This window comes from Hemiscyllium ocellatum, chromosome 32 (genome assembly GCF_020745735.1).
Source record: "Hemiscyllium ocellatum isolate sHemOce1 chromosome 32, sHemOce1.pat.X.cur, whole genome shotgun sequence".
Taxonomy (NCBI): Eukaryota; Metazoa; Chordata; class Chondrichthyes; order Orectolobiformes; family Hemiscylliidae; genus Hemiscyllium; species Hemiscyllium ocellatum.
Window position 1 is genome coordinate 5,137,288 of NC_083432.1, and position 26,631 is coordinate 5,163,918.

A 26,631-nucleotide genomic window follows, 5' to 3' on the forward strand; every position below is an offset into this window, starting at 1 on the left:
AGATGGGCAAGGCCTGGGTGGAGTGGAGGGGGTCATGGTGTGAGCCCCCATATACAGTCTGGGGGCAATGACAACCATCTGACCCAGGAGAGCCCATTAAGAGTTTGTTCAACACAAACACCATCAGCTCTTTGGGCGGGAACATGATCACCCGCCCATTGTAGGTCTGGGGGTTATGGGGGGGGTCAATGACCGTGGGGTCCAAGGGAGTTCTATCTTTCGATTGGTCAAAACGTCTGTCATTCAATACGGCCCGGTCACGATTACGCCCGCCTCCCCAAAGCTCCAGTATGATTGGATGTTTTCTTTTGTCAATCAGACGGTATTGGCCACTCGAATCCAACGTCCCGATGAATAACCGTCCGTTAATTACCTGTACAGCAACTGCGCCTGCGCCTCCTGTGCTGATTTTGATTGGTGAACTCTCTGTCAATCAAGTTGCAGCCCGCGCTCGCTGGTTCAAAACGAACACAGCAACGGACAAAAAAAACCGCCTTTCAGATTCCCAGAATCCTTCATTCAGCACCGCCGTCAATCAAGGATCGGCGGGGGTGGGGGGTCAGCTCCCGCCCCTTAACCTAGATTTGATTGGGCCATCTTCCACATTTGTCAGCCTGCGTCTAATCATTCTAACCAATAAAGACGAAAGATCGACAGGTGGGCCGGCCCCCGCATCGGAACGGTCCTTCGAGCTGTCAATCGGGCGATCGCGGGCGGTGATTGGTGAAGGTGGCTGTCAGTTAGCGGCCGGTTCCCGTTGTGACTGTGAGCGGTTTATTGTTGTTGGTGGGGGACCAGGGCCCGGCGCAGCGCGTTGGCGGCGGGGACAGGGTCTGTGAGCAGGCGAGGCGAGGCCGGGCCGCGCTGGGCTGGGCTCCGAGGGCACGGCCTGACACCGCCATCCCAAGATGAGCATGCACGGCAAGAGGAAGGAGATTTATAAGTACGAGGCGCCGTGGACGGTGTACGCCATGAACTGGAGCGTGCGGCCCGACAAGCGGTTCCGCCTGGCGCTCGGCTCCTTCGTCGAGGAGTACAACAACAAGGTGCAGATCGTGGGCCTGGACGAGGAGAGCTCCGAGTTCATCGCCCGCAACACCTTCGACCACCCGTACCCCACCACCAAGATCATGTGGATCCCCGACACCAAGGGCGTCTACCCCGACCTGCTGGCCACCTCCGGGGACTATTTACGGGTCTGGAGGGTAAGGAGAGGCCGCGGATGAGGCCTGACTCTGGGCGGGGGGGGAGGGAGGGGAGAGAGAGTGCGTGGGTTTAGGGGGAGAGGGGATGGGGCAGTTGGAGGGAGGGAGGTGGGGAACGGGGGGGAATAAAAGGGGGGAGTGGGGATAACAGGGGGATAAGAGCGGGGGGGAACAGCAGGGGGTGGGGATCAAAGGGGGATAGAGCGGGGGGGCAGATAATGAGGGGAGGAAGAGTGGGGGGGTGGGGAACGCGGGGGGGATCCAAGGGGGGGAAGAGCAGGGGGACAGGAAACGAAGGGAGGAAGAGCAAGGGGGGGTGGGGGATAAAAGGGGGGGGCAGGGGTCCAACGGGGATAAGAGTGGGGGGGAATGAGGGGAGGAAGAGTGGGGGGGGCAGGATCCTGGTGGAGGGGGGGCAGGGAACGAGGGGAGGAAGAGCGGTTGGGAGGGGATCCAAGGGGGATAAGAGCGGGGGGGGGCAGGGAACGAGGGGGGTACAGGGGATTTTGGGGGGGCAGGAAACGAGGGGGGAAGAGTGGGGGGGGCGGGGATCCAAGGGGGATATACTGGGGGGTAACGTGGGGGGCGAACAGGGAGTGGGGGGGGGCAGACAGGGTCCAAGGGGGATAAGAGTGGGGGGGGTAAGGGGAACGTGGGGGGGTGGGGAACAAGGGGGTTAAAAGTGGGGAGTGAGGATCCAAGGGGGATAAGAGCGGGGGAGGACGGGGAACGAGGGGGAAGAGTGGGGGGCAGGGAACAAGGGGGGAAAGAGTGGGGGGATGGGGATCGCAGGGGGGCGAACAGGGACCGGGGGGGGGGTGGAAGACCGGGGGGACAGACGGGGGTCCAAGGGGGATAAGAGTGGGGGGACGGGGAGGGTGGGGAGGAAGAGCAGGGGGCGGTGGGGAGCGAGGGGGATAAAAGGGTGGGGCAGGGGTCCAAGGGCGATAAGAGCGGGGGGGGTAAGGGGAACGAGGGGAGGAAGAGTGGGGGGGGGGTGTGGGGATCCTGGGGTGGGGGAGGCAGGGGGTTGGTGGGGATCCAAGGGGGATAAAGGCGGGGGGGGAACAGGAAACAAAGGGAGGAAGTGCGGGGGGAGTGGGGATCCAAGGGGGACAAGAGTGGGGGAGGATGGGGAACGAGGGGGAAGAGCAGGGGGGCAGGGATCCAAGGGGGATAAGAGCGGGGTGGGGGGTGGGAAACTAGGGGAGGAAGAGTGGGGATCCAAGGGGGATAAGAGCAGGGGGGGACGAAGGGGGAAGAGCGGGGGGGGGCAGGGAACGAGGGGAATGAAAAGGGGGAGTGGGGATCAAGAGGATAAGAGCGGGGGGGGGGACAGGGATCGAGGAGGATAAGAGCGGGGAGGGGTTTGGGTATCCAAGGGATAAAGGGGGGGGGGATTTATCCGAAAGTGAAACCAGTAGAGGGAGTAAAGGCACAAGGGGCTAGGTCATGACAGCTTGTTGTTAGTGTGGAGAACATTAATGTGTGTTCTGGGCAATTATGTTAGTGGATTTTTAAAGGATTGTTTTATAAGAATGTAATCACGTGTGCCTTAAACTAAAGTAGCAAAGTTTGACTGATACTGAGAAACATTACCTGTGCTCATCCAATCAGTCCTTGGTATGCTGGTAGCCTCAATCTTCTTCAACTAAGGAAGAGACAGCAGTCAGGGTTCCCCATCAGCTGTTCCGGACTGCTCTTCGTAGCATATACTGTAAGTTGCTTGTGTTTGGAAATCAGCTAAGGTTATGATGCCCAGAAAGGAAAACCATCTTCTTGATCTGCGTTTATGCATAAAAATGCACAGTCTGCTGAGGAAGCAGAGACATTGTTGTGCTTTCCTGATTGTTGAGTCGACATGGGCGAACCAAGGCAGATTGTTGGTGATCATCATTCCCAAAAACCTAACACTGTTCATAATCCCCACCTCAGCATTAATGATGCAGCCGGAAGCATACACTCGACTCCATTGCCTGAAGTCAATGACCAGTTGCTGCTTTGTTGACATTAATGGAGAGGTTATTGTCTTTCCATCATTCCGCTAAGCCTGCAATGTCTTTCCTGTATTCTACCTTGTTGATGTTTGAGATTTGACCTACAGCAGTGGTGTCGTTGGCAAACTTAGCAATTGAGTTGTGATGGAATTTGGCCACGCAGTTGTGAGTGCATACGGCATATGGTAGGGTGCTGAGTACATGGGCCCTGTGGGGCACTGATGTTGAGGATTGTGGTGGAGAAGCTGTCGTCATCTAATCTTGAATAACTAATGTAACGATGAAACCTCATGTAAATTACTTTTGTCTTTAGTAACTGTCAGATAAATTATCTTGTGTGGTTTAATTGGATATTTACATGTTTGTGGTGGCTTTTGGAAGATGGGGCTTGTGCATCAGCGTGCACTTCTCAATTGAAACATGTCACCTCTATATTGGTCAATCACAACAACTTTTCAGTCCAGCTAAAGTTCCTCCTAAAGTGCAATCTCATTTTTTTTTCTCTCTGACAAGAATTACTGATTAGTGATTGAGAGCAGCATCCCTTGCTGAATGATCTTTCTTCCCTCCTGTATGCCCTAAATCTTTGAGGCCATCTCAACATTGATGCATCCTAACACTAGTAACCATTTGGTTTAGTTTAAGAGTACCTTGCTTTGTATTTACTGACTAACCATTGGGGAGTAAATAACGTCTGTTTCTCAAATGTGGTTGCAGGTGTGTGTTGTTGATATGTCTCTAACTGTGCCTCACTCTCGAAATACTGGGAGGTGTAAATTGTAGTCTGTTGGGAATTGAGTTTTTAGGTAATGATAGTGAAGTATGGTAACAAGATTTAAAAGATTGAGTGGCTGAAATTAATGTCTGGGCAGGAGATGGAGTGCATTAAATGGCTTCAGCACACTTGATTTTTGAAATCATCATTTTATTTGTGATGAAGTACTTGGAGTTCTTACATTGGGATTGCCTCTTATTGAATGGCTTTTCCCAGGCCAGGTTTGTTTGAGGAATGCAAATTTAGATGATGTCTCAGTGGGGCCCCCAGGGGAAGGTGGATTAACATGAACTGTGGCCATCAAAATAATGGGTAGACTGAAGGCAGGGAAATTTACTCAATGTTTTTCTCATTTTCTATATGTTCCAGGTGAGCGATACAGAAACCAGGCTAGAATGCTTACTAAATAATAACAAGAACTCTGACTTCTGTGCACCTCTGACCTCATTTGACTGGAATGAAGTGGACCCAAATCTCTTGGGTAAGGAAGAGTTGCAGACTCGGCACCGCCACCTCTGTTTCTGTACATTCGTGCTGTGTAATTAACTTCATGAACTTTAGCCCCCTCCTATGAAATCCCAGACCCAAGCATTATTTATTTGTAATGGTGCCAAGTACTATTAGAAGAGGGGTGAATTGCCCGTGAGAGTTCTGTGGCTTTGAGGGTGTAGAACCCCTTACAAAGCTTTTCACTGTGCCTCTGTACGCGTGACAATAAATTCAATTCAATGTTTTCTAGTTTTAAAAATTCTTTGCACTGCAAAAGAAATTAAATTTGTGAACTTGAAAGATTGAAAGGGATGCATTAAAAGTGGATTTGTTTTACATATTGTGATTTTTAAATGTGAAACCATAAAGGACTGTTTCTTACTGTCCAGTTTGTTACACTGTTTTTAAACTTTTGTTCCACACATTTCTCAGTGATCACCAAATTATTAGGGGCAGTTTTATATATTGTCCCCCATTATTACAAGGAGTAGAGTAGGCCACTCAACCCATTGAAGAATCTACTCCACATTCAAAGAGATCGTGGCTGATCTGATTTTAACCAGTACTCTATCTTCCTGCTCCCCTCCCCCAGCCATGGATAACTTTTCATTCCCAGTCTATCCTGCCTTCATATTTAAAGATTCTGCATCCATTGCTTTCTGGGGAAATTTCAATTTTTTTTTTCCTTCAGTCTGAAGTGTGTGACAGTTCAGTTTTAAATTGTGACACCTTATTCCACATTGGCTTTGTCAGGTTCAGTGGAACCTGTAATTGGAGGAAACCTAAACTCCTCCACTTTGAGTTGTATATGAATTTGTATCTACTGTAATAGTGTCTACCCAAGCCAACAAAAGAAACTAGAACATTTTGGTTGAAGTATGAATCCATATAATAGGACAATTTCCTTAGTGCTGTTCATTACTTAACTATGGGGAAACCGATAAATTGCTGACAACCTCCAAAATAAAAGAAGGAAATTTATCCCAGGCAGTTACAATGACATTTTGGCTTGCCATAGGCTGGTGAACTTCAGGCAGTTAGCCAGTTGTGATGGCGGAGCAGCAAATATAATGATTTTAATATGGAATGGCACAGAATTAAGGTAAGACGGGCAGAAGGATTAGAGCAGATGTGAGGAAAACCTTTATCGCTGAGAGGATGGTGGCAATCTGGAGCTCTATCTATCAGCTTGGTAGAAGCAGAAGCCCTTTTAACATTTAGTATTATTTAGATGTACACTTGTGATGCCAAATGCCAGAAAATGGGGCTAGAATACATGTGTGGTTGTGTTTGACTCTGATGCGATGGGTAGAAGGGCCGTTTTCTGTACTGTAGATCTCTGATGTTCCAGCACAGCAAGAGACAATGCACTTTTGGTTGTCCCTTTAAAGGTACTTCTCTCACCAATGAGTAAAATGTTAAATTGAGTCAAATTTGGATTGAGTTATATCCTCTATCAATGTTGATTCTGCTTCAGCCCAAGAAGTGGAATCCTGTTCTCTGCATCCACCATATAAAAGCCCTACATAATTTTAAGCATCTCTGTTTCTCCCTAGTCAAGCTCCTGTAAAATCTTCTATTTGTCCTATTAATGATCAACACTTTTTGCACTTTGTTTGCTTCCACATTGTTTTTTTATATGAAGAACTGGACACTAGGTACTCTGGTCTAGCTAGCGTTCTGTAGCAGACTTTGCTTTGAAGTGTCAGCTATAGGTGAATGGTAGCACTTTTGTCTTAATTAGAACTTACAGGTTGATCAAGGTTTGCGTAAAGATTTGTAGCTGGGGTGCTGGTTGTCGTGGTTGTGGGTATGTTCATCGAGCCGGGAAGTTGTTTTGCAGATGTTTCATCCCCTATCTAGGTGATATCTTCAGCCTCCTGTGAAGCGCTGCTGTATTGTGTCTTCTGGAATTTATTTGGTTCTGTTCCTGCTGCTTCCGGTTGCCAGTTCCGGTTGTTAGTTGTAGTGGCCGGTATATTGAGTCCAGGTCTGTTTGTTGATGAAGCCAGAGGATGCGTGCCAAGCTTCTGGGAAGTCTCTGGTTGTTGTGTTTGGCTTGTCCTGTGATTGTTGTTATCCCTGTCATCTGTGTGTATGGCTACTAGGGACAGCTGGTAGTGGCAATGAGTGGCTAGTAGGTGTTCATGGATGTGGATTGTTAGTTGTCTGCCTGTTTGTCCTATATAGTGTTTCTTACAATCTTTGCATGGAATCTTGTAAATTACGTTAGTCTTGCACCTGAGGGGTATCAGATTTTGTGTCCTGATGGGTTGTTGTCTGGGTGTGGCTGTTTGTTTATGGGCTGTCATGAATCCCAGTGGTCAAACAAGTCTGGCTGGCAGTTTTGAGGGTTTTTATGTAAGGTAGTATGGCTAGTGAGTAAGGTCATGACATGTCTGCATCACGTTGTTTGTCTCTTAGGTGTCTGCAGATGACATTGCAGAGATATCTGCTCTTGGCGAATACTATGTAGAGGTGTTCTTCTTCCATTTGTAGGTCGGGAGTGCTGCAGTATGTTGTAGCCCTTTTGAACAGCGTCCTAATGCAGCTTCCCTTGTTTGTGTTTGGGTGGCTGTATTAGGACCCTGTTCAAACAGGTTATAACTCCCAACCTACAAATGGGAGAAGAACACTTCAACAGAGTATTTGCCAAGAGCAGATATTCCTGCAACTTCATCTGCAGATGCCTAAGAGACAGACAACGTGATGCAGACAGGTCATGACCTTACTCACTAGCCACACCACCTAACATTAAAAATAGTCTCCTAATTGACAGCCAGACCTCTGACCACTGGGATTCATGATAGCCCATAAACCAACAGCCACGCTCAGACAACAACACACACAGGACAAAAGACCCGATGCCCATCATGTGCAAGGCTAATGTAATTTACAAGATTTTGTGCAAAGACTGCAAGGAACACTGTATAGGACAAACAGGCAGACAACTAACAATCCACATCCACAAACACCTACTAGCCAGTTGTCCCTGATAGTCATAAATACAGATGACAGGGACCACAATGATCATAGGACTCTCTCTTTTCTTCTTCCCCCCCCCCCCCCCCCCCCCCCCCCACCTCCCAAATCTCTCACTCTCGCACTCTCCCTTATGCCCCCTTCCCTCTCGCATGCACCCTCACAAATCTATGGGGTGAATTTGTATTTGCAGATGTATCCTACTTTGCTCATAAAATGCACAATCAGCAGGCAGTCAATCCATGTAATATTTTCTACATTCCTACTTTGGATATAGAACCCAGACTGACTCAAGATTGGGATACAAACAGACTTTAAACCTCACATCTTTTTAATGCACTGTCTGTGCTGAGATGTCAACTTTTTTTATAAGACCTTAATTTATCTCGAGAATGTGACTTAGAAGTACTTCTGGGGTTTACGTATTAATGAACAAAAACCTGCAACCCATTCTAAAAGATGAAAAACTTAACAGCAAGCTAGTTTGTTCAGTGTATTTCAGTCGCATGACACTAATCTTTTGCTGTAAATTCTGTCTTATTCACCACAATCACCTGATGAAGGAGCAGCGCTCTGAAAGCTGTTGCTTCCAAATAAACCTTTTGGACTGTGATCTTTAATTTTTTTATGCATGATCTTGAATGATTTACCGGAAATATTTTGCATCAGTATTTGCTGTAGAAAAGGATATGCAAGATAGAGACTGTAGGGAAATAGATGGTGACATCTTGCAAAATGTCCAGATCACAGAGGAGGAAGTGCTGGATGTCTTGAAATGGTTAAAGGTGGATAAATCTCCAGGACCTGATCAGGTGTACCCGAGAACTCTGTGGGAAGCTAGAGAAGTGATTTGCTGGGCCTCTTGCTGAGATATTTGTATCATCGATAGTCACAGGTGAGGTGCCGGAAGACTGGAGGTTGGCTAACGTGGTGCCACTGTTTAAGAAGGGTGGTAAGGACAAGCCAGGGAACTATAGACCAGTGAGCCTGATCTCAGTGGTGGGCAAGTTGTTGGAGGGTATCCTGAGGGACAGGATGTACATGTATTTGGAAAGGCAAGGACTGATTCAGGATAGTCAGCATGGCTTTGTGTGTGGGAAATCATGTCTCTCAAACTTGATTGAGTTTTTTGAAGAAGTAACAAAGAGGATTGATGAGGGCAGAGCAGTAGATATGATCTATATGGACTCCAGTAAGGCGTTCGAAAAGATTCCCCATGGGAGACTGATTAGCAAGGTTAGATCTCTTGCAATATATGGAGAACTAGCCATTTGGATACAGAACTGGCTCAAAGGTAGAAGACAGGGGGGTGGTGGTGGAGGGTTGTTATTCAGACTGGAGGCCTGTGACCAGTGGAGTGCCACAAGAATCGATGCTGGGTCCTCTACTTTTCGTCATTTACGTAAATGCTTTGGATGTGAGCATAAGCGGTACAGTTAGTAAGTTTGCAGATGACACCAAAATCGAAGGTGTAGTGGACAGTGAAGAAGGTTACCTCGGGTTACAACAGGATCTGGACCAGATGGGCCAATGGGCTGAGAAGTGGCAGATGGAGTTTAATTCAGATAAATGCAAGGTGCTGCATTTTGGGAAAGCAAATCTTAGCTTGACTTATACACTTAATGGTAAGGTCCTAGGGAGTGTTGCTGAACAAAGAGACCTTGGAGTGCAGGTTCATAGCTCCTTGAAAGTGGAGTCACAGGTAGATAGGATAGTGAAGAAGGTGTTTGGTATGTTTCCTTTATTGGTCAGAGTATTGAGTACAGGGGTTGGGAGGTCATGTTGCGGCTGTACAGGACATTGGTTAGACCACTGTTGGAATATTGCGTGCAATTCTGGTCTCCTTCCTCTTGGAAAGATGTTCTGAAACTTGAAGGAGTTCAGACAAGGTTTACAAGGATGTTGCCAAGGTTGGAGGATCTAAGCTACAGGGAGAGGCTGAACAGGCTGGGGCTGTTTTCCCTGGAGCGTCAGAGGCTGAGGGGTGACCTTTAGAGAAGTTTACAAAATTATGAGGGACATGGATAGGATAAATAGGCAAAGTATTTTCCCTGGGGAGGTGGAGTCCAGAACTATAGGGCAGAGGTTCAGGGTGAAATGGGAAAGATATAAAAGAGACCTAAAGGGCATCTTTTTTGCACAGAGGGGGTGGTATGTGTATGGAATGAGCTGCCAGAGGATGTGGTGGAGGCTGGTACAATTGCAACATTTAAGAGGCATTTGGATGGGTATATGAACAGGAAGGGTTTGGAGGGATATGGGCAGGGTGCTGGCAGGTGGGACTAGATTGGGTTGGGATATCTGGTCGGCATGGACGGGTTGGACCGAAGGGTCTGTTTCCATGCTGTGCATCTGACTCTAAATAGAATTTGAACACTTTTTCATAAAAGCTTTTGAAGTGAATTGAGTATGTACTTGAAGTGAATTGTTTTAACTGAAGAATTGAGGAGCTGGTGTTTCGCAGCCTTGGTGAATAAAATTCTTTCGGTGAGGGTTGTTCAGAAGGAAGATCATTGCGAGACATATTCCTGCAATTGGACTTGCTAAACAAAGCCAGTTTCTCAGTGCTTAAGTGTAGATCCTCTTGAGCAGGAAGTGGTTTAGTATGTTGTGTTCCAGTACTGCTGACTGTGTAGTCATTCAGAATTGTTATGATGCCTTGTCTGGAGGTGCTAGAGGAGTTGTGCCATACACTAAAAGTACAGATTCATCTCAAAAGACAGCCAAAGAGAAGAAAACCTTTGTTTTTAGAAGTGCGTTTCTCCATTGCTCGAACTTTTTTTGTCTTAACATCCAATTCCATTTGCACCATCTTTATTTAATGTGTTTATCTTCCCATGCTTGACTAACAAGATTAACATCTTTTACTCCATGAGCATCTTCCTAATTTCTGTAACCATCATTTGTTCCACTTTCAACCTGACTTGAAATAATTTCCTGAGTATCTAAAGTAAAGAGGGTTACAGCTGGCACTCCTCTCCATGCTAAAACACTTTAGCTAATCGTACTCGCCCAATCCATTTTTCAGGCATGTGTGTAAATCCACCTGAATTATCCAGAACCCTTCCTCTTCTCTCTGTCTCTCGGTCTCTCTCCCCCACTCCATTTGTTATCATTCTTACTGGTGCCAGTGAACGGAGCATGAGGGGTACATGCTGTGTTGCAGGGACCCCACTACCACACGTGGTTATTGGCAAAGATGGTGATCAGTTGAAAATGTGTTGCTGGTTAAAGCACAGCAGGTTAGGCAGCATCCAAGGAATAGGAAATTTGACGTTTCGGGCATAAGTCCTTTATGCCCGAAACGTCGAATTTCCTATTCCTTGGATGCTGCCTAACCTGCTGTGCTTTAACCAGCAACACATTTTCAACTGTGATCTCCAGCATCTGCAGACCTCATTTTTTACCCAAAGATGGTGATCACCCATGCTTGTAATTTGTTTTTACCCTGTATGTATGTCAACCATAGAAAGAGACTTTACAACCTTTGCTCACAGAATGAGTTGCCTTCTCCAATTTCACTTTTCATCATCTGGTCTGTAGCCTTGTTGGTTGCAGGTGTAGATTTTTAAATGAGTTCAGGTTTCTGTCTCCAAACCTGGCAGTGTATTCCAGACACCCATGTCCTTCACATGAAAACTTCGTCATATCCCCTTTTAATCTTTCTTCCAGTGCCCCCTGTAATTAACTTCTTCACAAGGAGAAACAAGTCTTCCCTACACTCTATCCAAGCTCCTCATTATTTTATAACCTGAATGAAATACACCTCAGCCTGTGTAATCTTTCTCAACCAAGCTCAGAGAACATTTTTGTAAATCTCCTTTGTACTCTGTCAAGAACAGTTTCATCCTCCTTATAATATGGTGACCAGAAATGTGCATGTAACTTCAGTTGTGACCCAGCCACTGTTTTATATAGTTTGTGTCACAACCCTGCTATTGCATTCAATACCTTACCCAATGAAAAAACATCTCATGAGACAACTTTACCACTTTATGTACCTTTCCTGACTCTTTCAGGGACCTGTGGACATGCATTCCAAAGTCTCACTTCCTTTACCCCTCTCATTATCCACTTTTAAATAACCAATTTTTCTAATCGACCTGTTCAGAGGTATTATTACATACCTGTGGAACGAGAGGGACAGTACCATTGCACCACATGAGGGCCCCCTAAGCATATTGCACCTAGTATTCCCAGGCAGTCTCCCATCTAAGTACTAACTAGGCCTGAGTCTGCCTAGCTTCTGAGATCAGGTGAGATTGAGTGTTTCCAGACCAGTCCTCCAATTGGAGTATTCCTTGTGTGTTTGTGTTCTCCAAATACCACACGTTTCATTGGATTAAATTCCATTTCTCACTTTTACCATCTAATCAACTGACTAATATCCTGAAGTCAGCAGTTGTCTTCTTCACTGGGAACTATCTAGTCTGTTTTGTGTGGTCTGGGGGATGTTTTGAGGCTTCAGTTTTCGATGTTTATGGAGCGTCTATGGTGCTTTCAGTGTTACCATACTGCCTGTGTAATTGCAGGCAAGGCACACTGAGTGTCTTTCAATTAAAGTAATGCTGTTTACGATGCAAAAATGTACTGGCCAAGTTAATGCTAATACGATTTGCTTACTATACTTGTAAGATAATTTAACGAGATGTTAAAGATCTTTAATGGAAATACACAGTGGGTTTGGCAGAACTTGTAGAGAAGGAAACAGCTAGCTTTGACAAAGGGTCAATTAGACTCAATGTCAGCTCTTCTCTCTCCTTACAGATGCTGCCAGACCTACTGAGATTTTCCAGCATTTTCTCTTTTGGTTTGAAACAGCTAACTGCTGAGTTAATCCTTCAGAATCGCTGAACCAAATCATTACCATTCTTTTTCAATCACCAGCTGCAGCCAAACCTGTTGTACATCTGTAGTATTGTTTATTTCAGATTTGGTAGCAGCTATGGTATCACTGTATTGGCATCACCTGTTTAAAATCAATGGTCTGCTGTAGAGCTCTTGTGGTGCAGTAATAGGTCCCCACCTCCAGCCAGACGGCCTGGGTTCAAAACGTGCCATTACGTGTCTGAACAGGGCTGATCTGCTGCTACAGTCCATGCTGATTACAAAAACCCCACTGCATTTAAGTAGAATCTGAAGAAATTACACAAAATGTTTTTAGACTGTTTAACAAAGTTCTAACTATGAAGAAAGTGCAATTGATGTTCAAAATGCTTAAATGTTTAAAATGCTATAATTTTGAATTGAATTTCATGAAAGTCAATCACACTTTAAAGGCAATGTCTGACTGAAATGGCATCTTTCGTACATCCTTTCTTTCAAACAATATTTCTACACAGAATTAGGTGAGCAGAGCAAATCAATCATTGTGTAACCTTTTCATAATTGTAACCAATTTCTCATTAGTAATTGATATTCGCAATTTTCGATATTCTTAGAATAAAGAATTGAATCATAAATAAATGTACACATCCATTAATAATTGTACAATTTGTTCATTCTTTTTAGACTAAGAAATTTGAATCTAGTATCTATAATATCCAAACTAGTAATTTAGCTGTTTTGTTAAACACCTTTTTTGGTTTGATGAGATTAGATTGCTTACAGTGTGGAAACAGGCCCTTCGACCCAACAAGTCCACACCAATCCTCTGAAAAGCAACCCACCCAGACCCATTCCCCCACATCTACCCCTTCACCTAACACTACGGGCAATTGAGCATGGCCAATTCACCTAACCTGCATATTTTTGGACTGGGAGGAAACCCACGCAGACACGGGGAGAATGTGCAAACTCTACACACACACACAGTTGCCTGAGGTTGGAATTGAACCCGGGTCTCCGGCGCTGTGAGGCAGCAGTGCGAATCACCGTGCTGCCCGAGCAGTGTCGAGACTTTGGAACTTTGTCATGTGATTATTTGTCTTTGTCTCTTATTCCAGTTTTTCCCATTGTGCAGTGCCTTCATATTGACTCATTACTTCAGGTGAAATCTGATCTATGCAGACTGTTGTCGATTGTTCCAGCTATATAGTCTGCCTTTGTTTTTGTTTTTAATTGCTTTACCATGCATATTTTCTTTCTGTAGAATAAAATAAGGGTTTGCGTTTATATGCAAACTTTGCACAGCAGCTTTTCACAGTTGGATGTCTTGAAGTGTTTTACAGTTGATTAGTACATTTTGAAGCATAGTTCCTTTTTGAAATGTAGGAAGTACCAGAGTCAAGTTTGCGCACAAACTTTCATAACTGAGTTTTTTATGATGTTGGCTGAGGGATAATTATTGATCTGGATGCCATGGATAATTTCTGTTTCTTCACAGTTTTGACATGCTCTGTTTTATGTCTGCTCAGGAGAGTATGTTGAGTCCCTGTTTTGACGTCTCATCCAAAAGATGACAGTGCTGATAGGGTAATACTTTGTCACCTGTGCATTTGAGGGTCGAGCCCTGGTGTGGGCCATAACAGAGTAACATAGAAAATGGCAGCAGGAGTAATCCATTCGGCTGTTCAAACCAGCTCAATCTTTCAGTATTAGCATGCCATTCAGTATTGTCCCTGCTTTGCCCCCAAACACTTTAACTTTAAGAACTATAGTGACTTTTTTTTTAAAAACATGCAATGTTTTGGCCTCAACTACTTTCTGTGGCAGAGAATGCCATAGGCTCAACACTAAGTGAAGAAATTTCTGCTCATCTCAATCCTAAACTGTGACCACTAGTTCTGAACTCCCCAGTCATCTCACTATTAATCTTTCTAGGCACCAGTGAATATTATCCTAACTGATCCACTCATTTCATATGTCAGCACTGCCACCCCAAGAATCCGTCTAGTAAACGTATTGAAGTGTCTTGAACTCTAGTGACTTGACTACGACTGAATTCTGGCTGACAGTCTAGTTATTGGAAGTTGAATCTCCTAGGACATGGGTCTTTTTCTAATTCTTTGGCATATGATATTTCACAATCATAGAGTCATGCAGCATGGAAAAGACTTTTTGGTCCACTAGTCTACACTGATCATGTTCCCAAACTAAACGAGTGCCACTTCCTTGTGTTTGGCCCTTTCCTATACATGTACTTAACCAAATGTTGTAGCTGTATTTGCATCCACCACTACATCTGCCAGTTGATTGGACACACCAACCAGTTTTCTTTTTGAAAAAAAAGTCTCCATCATCCCTTGTAAGTAATTTTTCTCACCTTTGTCCCCCTTTGTGTTGTGAACCCCCCCTCCCCCCCAAAACCCTTAGGGAAAAGATCTTTGCTATTCACCAAATCTATTCTCCTGATTTAACGAACCTCTATAAGGTTCCCCCTCAATCCCCTACACTCACTGAAAAGGTCACAGCCTATTTTTATAACTCAAGCCCTCCATTCAATCCTCCGGTAACATGAGGGGACATGAGATAGCTTTGGCAAATAGAATTAAGGAGAATCCAAAGGGTTTTTACAAATACGTTAAGGACAAAAGGGCAACTAGGGAGAGAATATGGCAGTTCAAAAATCAGCAAGGCGGACTTTATGTGGAGCTGTGGAAAATGGAGGAGATACTAAAAGAATATTTTGCATTCATATTTACTGTGGAAAAGGATATGGAAGATATAGACTGTATGGAAACAGATGGTGACATCTTGCAAAATATCCAGATTACAGAGGAGGAAGTGCTGGATGTCTTGAAACAGGTAAAGGTGGATAAATCCCCAGGACCTGATCAGGTGTACCCGCGAACTCTGTGGGAAGCTAGAGAAGTGATTGCTGAGCCTTTTGCTGAGATATTTGTATCATCGATAGTCACAGGTGAGGTGCCGGAAGACTGGAGGTTGGCTAACGTGGTGCCACTGTTGAAGAAGAGCGGTAAAGACAAGCCAGGGAACTATAGACCAGTGAGCCTGACCTCGGTGGTGGGCAAGTTGTTGGAGGGTATCCTGAGGGACAGGATGTACATGTATTTGGAAAGGCAAGGACTGATTCAGGATAGTCAACATGGCTTTGTGCATGGGAAATCATGTCTTACAAACTTGATTGAGTTTTTTGATGAAGTAACAAAGAGGATTGATGAGGGCAGAGCAGTAGATGTGATCTATATGGACTTCAGTAAGCCATGGGAGACTGATTAGCAAGGTTAGTTCTCACGGAATACAGGGAAAACTAGCCATTTGGATACAGAACTGGCTCAAAAGTAGAAGACAGAGGGTGGTGGTGAAGGGTTGTTTTTCCAGACTGGAGGCCTGTGACCAATGGAGTGCCACAAGGATCGGTGCTTTTTTTTTTACTTTTAGTCATTTACATAAATGATTTGGATGTGAGCATAAGAAGGACAGTTAGTAAGTTTGCAGATGACACCAAAATTGGAGGTGTAGTGGACGGCGAAGAGGGTTACCTCAGATTACAACAGGATCTGGACCAGATGGGCCAATGGGCTGAGAAGTGGCAGATGGAGTTTAATTCAGATAAATGTGAGGTGCTGCATTTTGGGAAAGTAAATCTTCGCAGGACTTATACACTTCATGGTAAGGTCCTAGGGAGTGTTGCTGAACAAAGAGACCTTGGAGTTGCAGGTTCATAGCTCCTTGAAAGTGGAATCACAGGTAGATAGGATAGTGAAGAAGGTGTTTGGTATGCTTTCCTTTACTGGTCAGAGTATTGAATACAGGGGTTGGGAGGTTATGTTGCGACTGTACAGGACGTTGGTTAGACCACTGTTGGAATATTGCATGCAATTCTGGTCTCCTTCCTATTGGAAAGGTGTTGTGAAACTTGAAAGGGTTCAGAAAAGATTTACAAGGATGTTGTCAGGGTTGGAGGGTTTGAGCTATAGGGAGAGGCTGAACAGGCTGGGGCTATTTTCCCTGGAGCGTCGGACGCTGAGGGGTGACCTTATAGAGTTTTACAAAATTGAGGGCATGGATGGGGTAAATTGGCAAAGTCTTTTCCCTGGGGTCGGGGAGTCCAGAACTAGAGGGTGTAGGTTTAGGGTGAGATGGGAAATACATAAAAGAGACGTACGGGGCAACGTTTTCACACAGGGTGGTACGTGCATAGAATGAGCTGCCAGAGGATGTGGTGGAGACTGGTACAATTGCAACATTTAAGAGGTATTTGGATGGGTATATGAATAGGAAGGGTTTTGAGGGATATGGGGTGGGTGCTGACAGGTGGGACTAGATTGGGTTGAGATATCTGGTCGACATGGATGGGTTGGACCGAAGAGTCTGTTTCCATGCTCTACATCTCTATAATTAGAGTCTGAGCAATGAAAGCAAGTGAGCACCACTTTAAGCACCCTGTCTACCGCTGACACATTTTAAAGAATTGTATACCAGAACTCTGGGTCTACCTGTTCTAACCACTACCCACGGCCCTACCATTTGTTGTTTGTATTAACATCCATGTGCATTTGTCTGTTTAGCTGCATGATCTAACTCGTTTTTGTTCTGTACTTGTGTTGGAAAATTGATTGTTTTTGACATATTTAAGTAGACTTGTGTTATGACCAAGTTAGGAGGAGTGAACTGAATCCTTGTCCATGCCCCCATAGGGGACAATAAAGTTTGAATTTTAAAAATGTAAGTGATATTAGCTGTTAAAATATTTGTCGAGTACATACACCCATACCAGCCAGGTTCCTTAAGTAACAAAGAACCAGGTTACTGCAAACAAAACATATTGAAGCAAAGATTATTAACAAAAAGTTTAAACCGTACTAACACAACCCCCTTCTTGAATTTGGAGGAGCCGGTGTTGGACTGGGGTGTACCAAGTTAAAAATCAGACAACACCAGGTTATAGTCCAACAAGTTTAATTGGAAGCACTAGTTTTCGGAGCGACCCTCCTTCATCAGGCACTTTAACTACTACTTCTACTTACAGCTGATCTGATTTGTAATCTTTAATACAACGTTCTTGTGAACCGCAAATCTTTCACAAGAATGATTTGCTCCTTGCTTGCCATTCCATTCATCACATCTGTACTGGTCAACCAAAACCTGAATACTCGAATCAGTTTTGAGATAACAAAACTGACAGACAAACGGAACACCCACAAGATCTCTGATATCAGGGTTCTTAGCAGAGGCAGTAATGCAGAGACTCAAACAAACAGCCCTGCCAACCATCCAACCCAAACTTTGGGTCCACTACATGGATGACACCTTTGTCATGACTAAACAAAACACGTTGGAGGGAACCTTCAAGGCCATCAATAATATGCAAGCTAGCAAAATGCACTAAAGAGGAGGAAAACAACAAACTGCCATTCCTAGATGTCACAGGAGAGTGAACAGTCAGTGGGGAACTACAAACCAGCGTCTACAGAAAAATAGCACATATAGACCAAATACTGAACTACACAAGCAATCCTCCCAACACCCACAAACGAAGCTGCATTAGAACATTATTTCAAAGAGTTACCACATACTGCAGCACCAAGTAACTGGGAAGACCAGAGGAAAATCACCTAAACAGCGTACTCAAAAAGAACGGGTACCCAATGAACAGTCTGTGGATTTCTCAGCAACAAACCCAAATAAGCAGACAAAATGTGTCCAGAATCCCTAGCCACTCTCCCCTCACCAAAGACATCTCAGACATGACTGCCAGACTACTGAGCCCTCTTGGCATCATGGTGGCCCACAAACCCACCAACGCAATAAAGCAGCAGCTAAAGAACCTGAAAGACCTGATATGGACAACAAACCAAACTAATGTCATTTACAAAATACCTTGCAAGAACTATAACAACTACACTGGACAAACAGGCAGAAAACTGGCCACCAGGATACATGAACATCAGCTAGCCACAAAAAAAAATTAACCTCTCTCACTAGCATCCTTCCATCCAGATGAGGGAAGGACATCACTTTGGGACAACACATCCATCCTAGGACCAGCCAAACAGACACACGAGAATTCCTAGAAGCACAGCATTCCAACCGGAACACTTTTAACAAACACACCGATTTGGACACCATCTACCATCCTCTAAGAAAAAGAATCGGAATTGATATCAATGCAGGAAATTGGATCACCAACACAAGAAATGATATCACCAATCCAAGGAAACGTAAACACTTAAGTGGAAAGTGGGACTTAACACCAGTGCTTTGCCGGAGGCTCACTGATGATGCGTGGTATGGTGATAAAATGTCTGAAAATGAGCCTTCTAGCTCAGGGAGCAAACTTGCATCCAGAATCTGAATACCCTTTTCCAGCTCTGGGCTCATATATTTCTGGAAGGTGTAGCAATGCAAGTGAACATCTAATTACTGGTTAAATATTGAGAGTTTCTGACTCAACTGCCTTTTCAGGGAGAGAGTTCTAGACTTCCACAATCCTCTTGGATTTCCTTAAAAATTGCTTTCCTACCTAAGCCCCTGATAATTTAAGCGCTTCAATCAGATCCCCTTTCAATAATTGCTGCTCTGAGGAAAAATAATCCCAGTTTAACCAGTCTTTCCTCATAGCTCAGACCCCAGCCCAGGCAGTATTTCTGGTAAATCTCCTTTTCTGTATAATCATAGCCTTCCTATAATATGGTGACCAGAACTGCACACAGTACTCCAATTTTGGTCTAATCAACTTTTCATATCATTCCAGCAAAACTGCCTTCATCTTGTATTCTGTAAATCTGCTAATAAAGGTAAATATTCCTCTTAGGTATGATTTATTATGGTTCACTGTATTGAGGAACAGTGAAGAGTATTGTTTTGCTTGCTATTCAGGTAAGTCATATTATACATACATACATACATACATACATACATACATACATACATACATACATACGGTATATCTGGGTAATAGAACAGAATGCAGACTATGGTGTTACAACTTCTGAGAAGGTACAGAGAATAAGCGGTCTATTCAGAAGCCTGATAACAGTGGGGAAGGAGCTGGTCTTGACACTCGGTACTTTTTTTCAAACTTTTGTATCTTCTGCTTTTATGGAAAAGATTTACAGCTGAGGTGAGAAGGTCATTGATTATGTTGGTAGTTTTCCCGAGGGAGGAGGAAGTGTAGGTGGAGTAGATGAAAGGAAAGTTGGTGGTTGTCATGGACTGGCCTGGGCTCCAATTGTCTGTAGTTTCTTTTGGTCCTGGGCAGAGCAGATATCACCTAGCTGTCATGTATCTGGATAGGATGCTATGTGCACCTCTAAAATTTGGTAAGAGATATTGTGGACGTGTGGAATTTCCTTTAGTATTCTGAGGACATAGTCATTGGTATGTCACGTGACTGTAGCATCGACATGGATGGACCAGGGAGGATTGGTAATGTTTCCTCCGAGGGACTTGAAGCTTTGACTGTCTCCACTTCAGCACCATTGATACAGACAGCGTGTCCTCCATTCCCCTTCCCAAAGTTGATGACCAGCTCCTTCATTTTGCTGACATTGAGAGAGATTATTGTCTTTACACCATGGCACTAAGTTCTGTATCTCTTTCCAGTACTCTGTCTTGCCATTGTTTAAGGTCGGACCCATTGTGGTGGTCTCATCAGCAAACTTGTAAATAGGGTTAGCACAGAATTTGGCCACACAATGATGACGACTGTATCTGGAGTCCAGTGTTTTTCTGGAAATGCACAGCAGATCAGGCAGCATCTGAGGAGCAGGAAAATCTACGTTTTTGGCATAAGCCCTTTCTCAGGAATGAGGCTTCTCAGGAATGAGGCTGGGGGCTGAGAGATGATGGGGTAGGGGTGGCGTTGGTGGTTGGGGGGGATAGCTGAGAAAGTGATAAGTGGATGAAGCTAGGGGAGAAGGTTGGTGGGGGGGTGGGGAAAGAGTAGAGTAGAGTGGATGATGGGAAAGGTGATGGACAGGTCAGGAGGATGGTGCTGAGTTGGAGGCTTGGAACTGGGATAATGTGGAGGGAATGGAAATGAGGAAGCTGTTGAAATCCCTGTGTGGTTGCAGGGTCCTAAAGTGGAATATGAGGCGTTCTCCCTCTAGGCATCAGGTGGTAACAGTTTGGCACCAACTTGCAGGCACCTCCTTCTACTTCCCCCTTGGTCACTACCTCACCTCCATCGCCAAACCATCATCTCCCAGACCATCCACAATCTCATCACCTCTGGTGATCTCCCATCCACAGCCTCCAACCTCTATGTTCGTGAACCCTGCATTGCCAATTCTACCTCCTACCGAAGAGTCACAAACCTGACTGCCCTGGTCAACCCATTGTCTCAGCTTACACCTGTCCCACTGGACTCCTCTCTTCCTGTCCCGTTCCCCTTAGTCCAGGAACTCCCCACCTACATTCCTGACATCACCTCCAAGATTTTGTTTCCCTGGCCCCCAGTGTCTCATCTTCACCATGGATATCCAGTCCCTGTACGCAGCAATCCGCCACGACAAAGGTCTCCACGCCCTTCATTTCTTCCTCTCATGGCGTCCCAAACAGTACCCTTTCACCGACACCCTCATTTGCCTGGCTGAACTGGTCTTCACCCTCAACAACAACTTTGTCCAATCATCCCACATCCTCCAAACCAAAGGGCACCCGCATGGGACCCAGCTATACTGCCACCCCCCCCCCCCCCCCCCCCCCCCCCCCCCCCCACAATTCCTTCACTACACCGATGACTATATCGGCACCACCTCATGCTCCCATGAGGAGGTTGAACAGTTCACCAACTTTGTCAAAACCTTCCACCCCCATCTCAAATTCACCTAGACCATCTCCGACACCTCCCTCCCCTTCCTAGACCTCTCCATCACTGTCTCTGGTGACTGGCCAACCACAGATATATAATACAAGCCCATTGACTCCCACAGGCCCATCTCTCTCCTTCCCCACCGCCACCCCCCACACACACACAACCCACTCCTGGCACCTTTCCCTGCCATTGCAGGAAGTGCAAAACCTGTGCCCATACACAACTCCCCTGAGCTCTGCCAAGAGATCCTTCCACATTCGTCAGAAATTTATCTGTACCTTCAACTCCCCCTCCTACTCCATCAAAGACATGCAGGTCCTGGACTGCCTCCACCGCCAAACCATTACCACCCAAAGCCTGGAGGAGGAACTCCTCATGTTCCGCCTTGGAACCCTGCAACCACATGGGATAAATGTGGATTTCAACAGCTTCCTCATTTCCTCTCCCCCCAGGCCCCCAAGATTATCCCAGCCCCAAGCTCCCAACCCAGCTATCCTTCTGACCTGTCCATCGCCTTTCCCATCTGCTCCGCTCCACCCTATCGTCTTGTCCCTCAGCTTCATCCACCTATCGCTTTAACAGCTACCTTCCCCCACCCCACTCCCATTTATCTCTCCGTGCCTGGCCCGCATGCCTAGTTCCTGATGAAGGGCTCACACCTAAAACATCGATTCTCCTCGGATGCTGCCTGACCAGTTGTGCTTTTCCAGCAACACACTCTCAACTCTGACCTCCAGCATCTGCAGTCCTCACTTTCTCCTCCTGACTGTAACAGGAGTATAGTAACGGGCTGAGTATGCCGCCGTGCTGGGCACCGGTGTTGAGGATTATGGTGGAGGAGATGTTATCTACACTTATTACAATCTTTCAGTGAGGGAATCAAGGATCCAGTTGCAGAGTGAGAGCAGTGTCCTATGTCTCGGAATTTGGAGAAAAGATTGGTTGGAGTTATAGCGTTGAAAGGTTGAGCTAAAGTCAATATGTAAGAGTGATATCAGTATCCATGTTGTTCAGATGTTCAAGGAATGTGTGTAAGGTAAGGAGATGACTTCTGCCATGAGCAGGTTGCGATGGTAGGTGATTTGGAGTGGATCAAGACAGTCACAGAGTCATAGAGATGTACAGCATGGAAACAGATTCTTGAGTCCATGCCGACCAGATATCCCAACGCAATCTAGTCCCACCTGCCAGCACCTGGCCCATATCCCTCAAACCCTTCCTATTCATATACCCATCCAGATGCCTCTTAAATGTTGCAATTGTACCAGCCTTCACCACTTCTTCTGACAGCCTGCTCCACATCCACACCACTCTCTGCGTGAAAAAGTTGCCCCTTAGCTCTATTTTATATCTTTCCCCTCTCACCCTAAACCTATACCGTCTAGTTCTGGACTCCCCTCGTTCCAGGGAAAAGACTTTGTCTATTTATCCTATCCATGCCCCTCGTGATTTTGTAAACCTCTATAAGGTCATCCCTCAACCTCTGACGCTTCAGGGAAAACAGTCCTAGCCTACTCAACCTTTCCCTATAGCTCAAATCCTCCAACCCTGGCAACATCCTTGTAAATCTTTTCTGAAGCCTTTCAAGTTTCGCAATATCTTTCCGATAGGAAGGAGACCAGAATTGCATGCAGTATTCCAAAAGTGGCCTAACCAATGTCCTGTACAGCCGCAACATGACCTCCCAACTCCTGTACCCAATACTCTTGACCAATAAAGGAAAGCATGTCAAACGCTGCCTTCACTATCCTATCTACCTGCGACTCCACTTTCAAGGAGCTATGAACCTGCACTCCAACGTCTTTGTTCAGCAACACTCCCTAGGACCTTACCATTAAGTGTATAAGTCCTGCTAAGATTTGCTTTCCCGAAATGCAGCACCTCACATTTATCTGAATTAAACTCCATCTGCCACTTCTCAGCCCATTGGCCCATCTGGTCCTTATCCTGTTCTAACCTGAAGTAACCTTCGCTGTCCACTACACTACCTCCAATTTTGGTGTCATCTGCAAACTTACTAACTATACCACTTCTGCTCACATCCCAATCATTTATATAAATGTAAATAAGTAGTGGATCCAGTGCTGATCTTGTGGCACTCCACTGGGCACAAGCCTCCAATCTGAAAAACAACCCTCCACCACGACCCTCTGTCTTCTATCTTTGAGCCAGTTCTGTATCCACATGGCAAGTTCTCCCTGTATTCCATGAGATCAAACCTTGCTCACCAGTCTCCCATTGGAGAGTGGAGTTGACGTGTGCCATTACTAACCTCTCGCAGCCCTTTATAATGATGGATGTCAGAGACAACAAGTGGTAGTTATTGAGGTGGCACCGGAATGATGATGGTTTTCTTGAGACTGGTAGGAACCTTCGATTGGATTAAGGAGAAGATAAAGCTGTCTGTGAAGTCTCCTGCTAGCTGATCCACGCAGGATCTGTGTGCATGTCCAGGAACTCCATCTGGGCTGGTTGCTTTCTGTGGGTTCACCCTCAAGGCTGATGTAACCTCTGTGGCAGTGACTAAAGGAACCGGTGCCCCTGATACTGTCTGGGCAGTTGACATAATTTGGCTTACCTTCAGTTCGAAACGAGATTGAGGGAAGCATTGTTGTCATGCAATTCTACTTGACTTTGGTTTGTAGCCTGATTATATTGTGTAAGCTTTGCTTCAGTAAGCATGTGTTCATGTGTCTTAGTCTAATATTGTTTCTTGGTGTCCCTGATGGCTTTGGAAGGTCATTCTTAGATTTACTGTATAGATTAGGGTCACCCAACTTGAATGACTCCGACCTGGCCTTCAGAAGGGAATGTATTTCCCTGGAAACATGGTTTCCAGTTGGGCACATTTGGATTAACTTTATTGGCACACAGTTCTCTAACTTACATTTACCTTCTTGTCCATCTTCTCTGCCTCCCCTTCTCTGATCTGTGAATGTACACACCAAAGTCCCTCTGATTTTCAGTACTTCCCACCATCCTACCATTCATAATTCTCTGCCTTGTTATCCCTCACCAAATAACTGCCTCATATTTTGCCAGATAAAATACCCTTTCTCACTGTTCTGCCTAGCCAACCTGTCTGTGATAACTTCCACTTAAAATTAATAGCTATCTACTAATTACTGCTCTATCATTTTGCCATCTGCAGGCTACTGGATCATGCCCACTTCATTTAAAATCAAAATTATTAATATACACCTGAGCACTGTGGAACCCCACTGGAAACTGACTTCCAGTTTCAGAAACAATCCTCTGCCTCCTGTCTTTCTGCCAGTTTGGATCCAGTGTGCCATTTTGTACATTGGGCTCTTACTTTCTTGACCCAAAAAGGACCTTATCAGAAAATCTTTAAGTCCGTGCAGACCACACTGAATGCATTAACCTCCTCAGCACTTCACTTCCCTCACTAACAAATCCTTGACTATTATTACTGTTCCACACTTTATCCCTCTTCTCTTCCCAGCAGCCAAACCCAAACCCCAAGTATTTGGAATGGTTCTGAAGAAGGGTCATTGGACTCGAAACATTAACCCTGCTTTCTGTCCATGGATGCTGCCAGATCTCAGATTTACAAGCAATTTCTGATTTTGAGCATCCACAGTCCTTTGGATTTTTAACTAAAATCCCAAACTCTCAAGTGAAAAAAAATTTTGAAGTGTTAAAATATTAATTATGTAAAGTTTTAAGCTGTACTGATGGCCTAATTTAAATCCATATCCAGTCACAGCACAAGAAATTCCACTAATAACCTCCCTATGTTTGTGTTCAATTTCCCTCACAATGAGCAATAACATTTGAGCGCTTTTTTGTGATTCATTCACTTGGTGACCTGGATTCCTCTGTCTTTCACTACTTGTTTTTTAAATCTTTCTACCAAAGTTAACAATTTCACATTTTGCACATTCTTCTCCATTTGCTGCACCTTTATCCATTCACTATTAACCAGTCTTTATCCCTTTTTGTATCCTTGTTATGTCCTCTTTACAGTTCACTTTTCTACCCATGATTGTTTATAAAGTATTTGCACTACAGTATATAGATTGCCTTTTGAGCATACCTCTTTGCCCATCATTGATGATCGGCAGTATGCTAATTGTTACCTAATTTGTTACCCTTTTCAAATGCATGTATTAATAAATCAAGTCCTGTTTTCTGCTAACTGAGAGTCTATGGCTTGTACCTGATGAGCACTTTGAAGATCATAACTTTTTAAGAATTTTCCTCCTTTTGAAGCTCCAACGTTTTACTTTGTACGTGGGTACCACGATTCAAGCATTTTAAATTGAGTAGTGAAATAATGCATCTCACCCTGTGACAAGAATGGCAGTTCTGAATCAAGATTTATAATGAAGCTCCAGTTATTCCAATCCCTACAGTGCAGTAAGAAGCAATTTGACGCATGCTTACTTCACACAAAGTTACCCAAGATTTGAATCCAAACTAGGTCCCTGGTGCTGTGAGACAGCAGTGCTAACCACAGACACTGTCATCCCTTGCTCGCGAGCTTAAAAATAAATTTATATCTCTAGCATATTAATTCAGATATTGTTCCTGTCGTAATTTTATCTGCTGTTCCAAAGGGTATTCATGCAGAGATGATCACATCATGTGTGTTTTCTTCAGTTGACAGTTACTTCAGGATATGTTCAAGGTGGAGCAGTCTCGATAGAGTCATGAAAACTGTCCTTGTTACTTACAGTCATGTGAAGTTGCCTTTCATTACTATATCACAGAACAGAAGCGATTTCTCTGACATGAGATATAGTTAGCTCAAAGCTTCCGATTGAAGCTGTTTAAAACTATATCAAATTTAATTTTGTCACACCTTAAACAGGCATTTATTATCATTAACACTGTGCTGCTTTCCCTAAAACTAGACCATAACCTTATTCCCCCTCAACTGAAATCAAGCCAGCAAGGCTGCAACTGCCTACAAACTGAAGACAAATATAGAAAGCAGAAGGTGGAGTAAAGTTGGGAATGGTGATGTCCTGCAAGAATTTGTGTTGAGTAGTCAATTATTCGCCATAATTAATATCCTGTTGTTTAGATGTTGGAATGGAAAGACATTTTAAATCTGCAGTGACTCAAATATAAATAGAAATCTAAGCACTGTAAATGGAGGCACCATTTATAGGCTGAGTAAATGACCAGAACTAACAAATGGATTTCAGTCTAAGCCACTGTGAAGTCATCCACTTTTTGAAACTAAAAACGATTGAACAGGATACTTTCTAAATGCTGAAACTAAAAAGTTTGGAGGGATGGAGAGACTTGGAGGTCCTTGCATGTCAACAAAAGAAGCTCCATTATCCTGCATTCACTTATGAAAATTTTGGATTATCCAGACAAGATTGCATGGTCCTGATACATGGTGAAACTATGATTATCCAGCATTTGATTAACCAAACGAAATACTTCCTGCCTGTGCCCTTCAGGTAATCGAGATTACTCTTCGCCAAGTATAGGCTCAGCAAATCAAATTCGTAAAGTGTGGTGCTGGCAAAAGCACAGCAG

General features: G+C 44.6%; 1 protein-coding gene across 1 annotated transcript in view; it reads left to right on the top strand.

Annotated features, from left to right (window-relative positions):
• The first annotated feature begins 764 nt into the window (after positions 1–764).
• Positions 765–26,631, top strand: part of dcaf7 (ddb1 and cul4 associated factor 7) — a 51,765-nt gene continuing 25,898 nt past the window's right edge. The window contains exons 1-2 of the mRNA XM_060848533.1: positions 765–1,205; positions 4,347–4,458. Coding sequence (XP_060704516.1) covers positions 909–1,205; positions 4,347–4,458 — 409 coding nt within the window. The 5' untranslated portion in view covers positions 765–908. The remainder of the gene's footprint in view (positions 1,206–4,346; positions 4,459–26,631) is intronic.